Genomic DNA, 5,901 nt, shown 5'->3' with positions numbered 1-5,901 from the left:
TTAATAAATAACCAATACAATAATAACTAAATATTAAATAATATTTAATATTAAAATTCATCCGATCTTCACTCCGATTAATCCCCGATTTTCGATCAATTTTAGATCTGAAAATCAACGGATTAGATCCGATTCCTGGTTTCTGTAACACCGATTATAATATGTCTCTTAGTACTCATATTTATTATCATATTTACACTTTTATTTGCATTATTTTAGTAGTTGTTGTAGCTCCGAAATGATAAATATCATATAAATTCATTACAAGAAAAGGTTTTAATTATTGTATATTTAAAATTTATTTCTAACTTCATCTAAAAATATTTATTTTTTAAGCTTAAAAAACGCGGAGCTGTGACATATTTGTATATTTTTATTTGATTAAATAATAAATTTTTGAGTTTTTTGTGGATATTATATTTTGATATAAATTAGACTTAATTGCATTTTGGTGGACTAAACTATAATTTTTTAATAGACAATTGCCTTAATTAAGATAATTAACACAAAATGATCAAACAATTAACTTTTAAGCAGTTTATTGCATTCCGTTAAAAGAAAACAAGCGGCGTTAAGTCTTCTGTCCTGGCAACAAAGTAGGAGGGATAGACAAGTCATTACAGCAAATAAACTAATAGAAAAGCGATGTCCACCAAACTCCCTCCATATTTAAACCTATATTTATAGATTGCATCAGAGTGCCATGAATGGCTAATGACAAAGCCAAGAAATCAGTGGTCTTAATCAGCTTTCCGGACAAATGTTCACAGTGATATGTTTGTCAACAATCACTGTGAAGTTTTCAATAGCACTATTAAGAAGTTCAGGGATCTACCGATAATCTCAATGTTTAGAGAGTTGCACAAAGCTGTGATGCAGAGAATCCAAGTCAGAAGGGACAAGATGATGAGTAAAGACATTGTGATATGTCTTTCTCCCCAGAAAAAATTGAATAAGTCATTATCCAATATCTGTAATTAATTAGGTGGACGAGCAAATTAAATTAGTGTAATTAATTAAGTGTAACCACAGGGCAATACAATGGGCTGGAAATTGTGTGGTAACTTGGTCTGGAGGTACAAGTTATAGTGTAACTTGTATAGATGGTGGCCATGAGTTGGTAGTTGATTTGGCCAGAAAATCATGCACCTGCAGGAAGTGGGAGTTAACAGGAATTCCCTGTTACCATGCTTGTGCTTGTATAAGCCTTAAAAATGAACCTTGGGAGATGCACATTGACTCATGCTACACCAAAGATATGTATCTCAAGGTAAAATTTGGTTCACACACACATCACACATTTATTTCATTATTTATACTTGCAAGATAATTAACACTTAATTATGCATTACTAGTTATATAGCAATACCCTGGAGCCAATTGTTGGGCCAGAGTTTTGGCATCAAACAAGTGAACCCAGGCCTCTCCCTCCTAATGTTAGGATTGCTGTCGGAAGGCCTAAAAAAAATAAGTCAACAAGAAATGACATTCCCCAAGATCCTGAAAAGCTTAGCAAGGTGGGAACCATAATCAACTGCACATACTGCAAAGCTCAAGGTCACAATGCTAGGACTTGTGCAGCTAAGGTAATATCTATTTTGATATTAAATTCCCAAGTCTATAATTTCTAATTTGACATTAAATTGTAGAGAACTGACCTTGCAAAGAAGGCAGCAGAGCAGGGTACTACCCCAGTTGTTCCAAGATCTTTTGTGGTCTGCAAAACTTGCAAGCAACAAGGGCACAATTCAAGGACTTGTGCACTGAAGGTAATAAAATAATATTGCTCTTCACATATGAATTTGACTAGAACCCAACTGATGTGTGTCTTTTAATTTGCAGAACCAGCCACACCAAGCTAGAGACCAAAACCAACCAACCATCCCGGAGCAGATGCAGCAGGGAACTCATCAAAGTACTCAAGCAAGTTCAACCACAGGAATCATAAGAAAGAAACTTGTTCCCAAGAGGCGGAGGGATCAGCTAGAGAATTGAAGCCACAAATTCTACTTTTGTTATCTATTTAGCCCTACAGAACCTTGCTTTTGATGCAGTGTAAACTTTATTAAACTGCTGTTGGTGGTTGGGGGTTGTTGCAAACCTAACATTTTTGGTAGGCCTTTATTACGTCTCTTTTGCTAGGCCTTTAATATGTATTGTTTGGTTGGTTGGTGTAAGCTTTGGGGCTAACAGATTACAAAATCTGAATTGTTTGCTTTCAGATATTATAACTAGTTGAATTGTATGGCTTTAAGCCTTGAAAACATTTATGCAGCTCTAATGCAAATTCTGTTGGATTATTATTTTTCTCTGTCAAATTTAGTAATAATATTAAAAGTTCAGTACATAGATAATTGCAAAGACAACGATGACATAAAGCAAGACACATCATCTTCATTAATCATCTCCATTCATTCATCTTACATATGGTAACAGAAGGTCATTTCATTACACCAACATAGCTATTCCCTAATAAAGATGGACCTTAAATTTCTACTTCCTTTTCACCAGAGCTAAAAATACGGTGAAAGATGTACAACAAGAGAAACACACAACACATTTTCCATTTTCGAGCTTCCTCCTTCGCTTTTCTCGTTGCTTCAACGTGCACATCTGGAACCTCAATCAGCTCAGCCAAGTGTTCATCGTCTTTAAGCTTGAAACGCCTAAGCAGTCCATTAATGGTGGACTTGGCTCTTGCATCCATCTCGGCTTCACTCCAACGAAAAAAGTTACAAGAACCAGTTGCACACGTCAAGAACTTGCGCCCCGGATTGTACTCGGTCCACGATGTCTTCTCGATCGCCCAGTTGCCGCACTAACACTGTTGATTCATTGTAATCGCTTTGGGGGAGATGAATAATTAAGGTTAGGTAGTGAGTGATGGGGGCTGGGGGGTATACATTTATATCTACACCCAACATAGCCGTTCAAATGGTGAGCAGACCAGACTACCCTCAGGAAAGTAACGTCCGTTTGTCTGATTTGACGGAATGCAATAAACTGCTTAAAAATTAATTGTTTGATCATTTTGTGTTAATTACAGTGTTACAGAAATCGGGAATCGGACATAATCGGTTGAGCTACCGATTCAAGGATTTATCGGAAATCGGGGATTAATCGGAAGGATTAATCGGAGTTAAAATCGGGTTTATTCTAATATTAAAATATTATTTAATATTTAGTTATTATTATATTAGTTATTTAGTAACTAATATATTTACTATATTTATAAACTCTATAATTATTCATATTTAAAGTAATATAGTATTTTAATTTTAATAATTTATCACATATACTTCGATTATGAAATATATATAAGGATTAATCGGATTTCAAAAATCGGATCGGTGACCGACCTTGCAGGGGATTAATCGGGGATTTATCGGTTAAATCGGGGATTTTTAGAACACTGGTTAATTATCTTAATTAAGGCAATTTTCTATTAAAAAATTATAGTTTAGTCCACCAAAATGCAATTACATCTATAAATTATACACATCTATACTATACTATTAAAGCCGAAACATTAAAAGTTTGGTCGGTCGGTACTTGTGCCAAAATACGGGCCTATCTATATAACCAATTATTCTGGGACTATCTATATAACCATTTTTTTTTTAATTTGAGCCAAAGTACGAGCTTATCTATATAACCAATTATTCTTTTTAATTGAAATATATTATCTTTTTTATATTTCTGACTAAAAAATTCAATCTTCTAAATAACATTGAGAAACATGGTAATTACTTTTTTAACTAAAATATATCATCTTTTTATGAATTTTCTAACTAAAAAATCAATATTTTACAATTAATACGGACATGGGCGACATATTTATACATAAGGATGTGTGCCAAAACTCTAAACATCAAATAATAAAAAAAATAGAGGGATCATTATTATATTGGTCGGACGGTCGGTACTTGGGCCGAAGTACGGGCCTATCTATATAACCAATTATTTTTTTTAACTAAAATAAATTATCTTTTATATATTTTTTAATTAAAAAACCTCAATCTTCTAAAATAACATCGAGCAACATAATAATTGCCTTTTTAATCAAAACGCGTTATCTTTTCCAGATTTTCCAACCAAAAAAATCGAGCTTTTACGATTAACACGGGCGACATATATATAAAATTATAATATCATTATATATAATTATTAATAAATAACATGTGATATTATTCAACCAAAATACATTAATAACATTTTTTTAAATACTCTAATGATCTCACATTAAAAGAAATATTACATCATATACATATTATTACACTATTAAGGTCGAAAATAAAGAAGTTCAGTTGGTTGGTCAGTTAGTTGAGTTTGGTGAATCGGTTGGTATTCGGCCCACAAAGCTCTTGAATTTATAACATCTTATAGTATATTTTTTATTATCGATTAAACCAAAACATTAAATTTAGGTTAGTATGATGGTCGATATTTGGTTTCATGCGTCCTTTTAAATTATAATATGTTTTATATCATATTATTAATTATTAATAACGAAATATTAAAAGGTTGATTGGTTAGTTTATATCTGAGTTTATAGGCCTCCTTAAATTATAACATGTAAAAAAGATATTAACTTTCTCATTAAAATATATATGTTCGACCTAATTTTTAATTAGCCATTTGACAGATTTAATTATGAAGAATTTATTCAACTGTTAAATAAAAGATTTGTTTAACCACATTATTCTATCATAATTTTTGTTTTACAATACAATTATGTAAATTTAAAATATATACGATAAAATAATAAATATATTAATCGTATGTGCATTGCACGGGTTATAAGCTAGTAAATGTAAATTGTGGGGAGGAAGAACCTCTGGTTTGAAAGTGGAAGGATCGGAAGGAATATCTAGTTATACAAACGATTATTGACGGGAACTGGGATTATGGGATCAAACTGAGTGCCGAATGTACATAAAATAATCCCAAATTCTTCGGTGGCATGCAATTGACCTGAAACTCATTTAGTAAACTAGTGTCTTGGACTGGTTCAAACGAGGTAGGGCTCTACTTAGACAATTCGCAAACCTCTGGAAACTCATGCAACTATGCGAAAAGCACACAGTCAATTATCTTGAAAAGAAGCTGCAATTCAACACTGGCCTCCACCGTACAAATGGTCAACGAGTTTCAGCTTTCATGTTGTTTATTTTAAGCTCGATGCTTTAAAACAAAAACAACTACAGCCCATTGACTCAACAACCGTCCCCATGGCTACATATATTATATAGACGGCCAATCTATACTACTTGCGTTCACATTTTATTTTCTACAATTTATTCCTTCTCATCCTCCCTTCACTTTTTAACTCTGCAAATCAGTTAAATCGGTGGACAGGTTGGGACGTACAACATTTTCCTAACTCGCGTTGACTACTACATTATAAAAATTTATAAAAATTATAGTTACATAGTTATGCCATCTCCAGAAAATAATTCATTGGTTAGCCTTAGAATCCTAAAAATTTAATCGAGCACTAGAATCCTAAATTAATGTGAAAATATGTTTTATATTCGTTATTTGAAAAATAAAGAAATTTTTAGAAAAAAATAAAATTTCATATATTTTTATTCAAAAATTAATTTTCATTTTTGTAAAATAAGATTATTCAAACGGTCCCAATATCGACCAAGTTAACCGCGCATTATGAACTTTCATCACCTGATTGAATAGAAAATGACATATCCGCGTGTTAACCAAGTTCTAAACCATGCTTATACAGACTATAGTGACAACAATCATTTTTATACTTAGAAGTCGATTCCTACCTTCTAACAGCTACTGCAGATGACATAAACTCATACATAACTTCACATTTCTTTTCTTAAACCATATATACATTAGGCTCTTAGCAAGCTAGTCCGAGATCATTTTCCAAAA

At 32.4% G+C, this 5,901-nt stretch overlaps 1 protein-coding gene across 1 annotated transcript; it reads left to right on the top strand.

The window, feature by feature from the left end:
* Positions 1–691: 691 nt before the first annotated feature.
* LOC135149622 (uncharacterized) lies at positions 692–1,995 on the top strand. Its single transcript, XM_064085378.1, has 5 exons — positions 692–956; positions 1,033–1,270; positions 1,356–1,586; positions 1,650–1,769; positions 1,843–1,995. The coding sequence occupies exons 1-5, from the start codon at positions 775–777 to the stop codon at positions 1,993–1,995; spliced, it is 924 nt and encodes a 307-aa protein (XP_063941448.1). The 5' UTR covers positions 692–774.
* Positions 1,996–5,901: the final 3,906 nt, after the last annotated feature.

This window comes from Daucus carota, chromosome 9 (genome assembly GCF_001625215.2).
Source record: "Daucus carota subsp. sativus chromosome 9, DH1 v3.0, whole genome shotgun sequence".
Classification (NCBI taxonomy): domain Eukaryota; kingdom Viridiplantae; phylum Streptophyta; class Magnoliopsida; order Apiales; family Apiaceae; genus Daucus; species Daucus carota.
This window is presented reverse-complemented; position numbering and strand designations above follow the sequence as displayed.

Excerpts from the sequence above, each read along its gene's own strand:
- LOC135149622 (XM_064085378.1), top strand. The coding sequence starts at position 775 with ATGTTTGTCAACAATCACTGTGAAGTTTTCAATAGCACTATTAAGAAG. Across the intron at positions 957-1,032 it reads CCCCAGAAAAAATTGAATAA|GGCAATACAATGGGCTGGAA; the intron begins GTCATTATCCAA and ends GTGTAACCACAG. Across the intron at positions 1,770-1,842 it reads CAAGGACTTGTGCACTGAAG|AACCAGCCACACCAAGCTAG; the intron begins GTAATAAAATAA and ends TTTAATTTGCAG.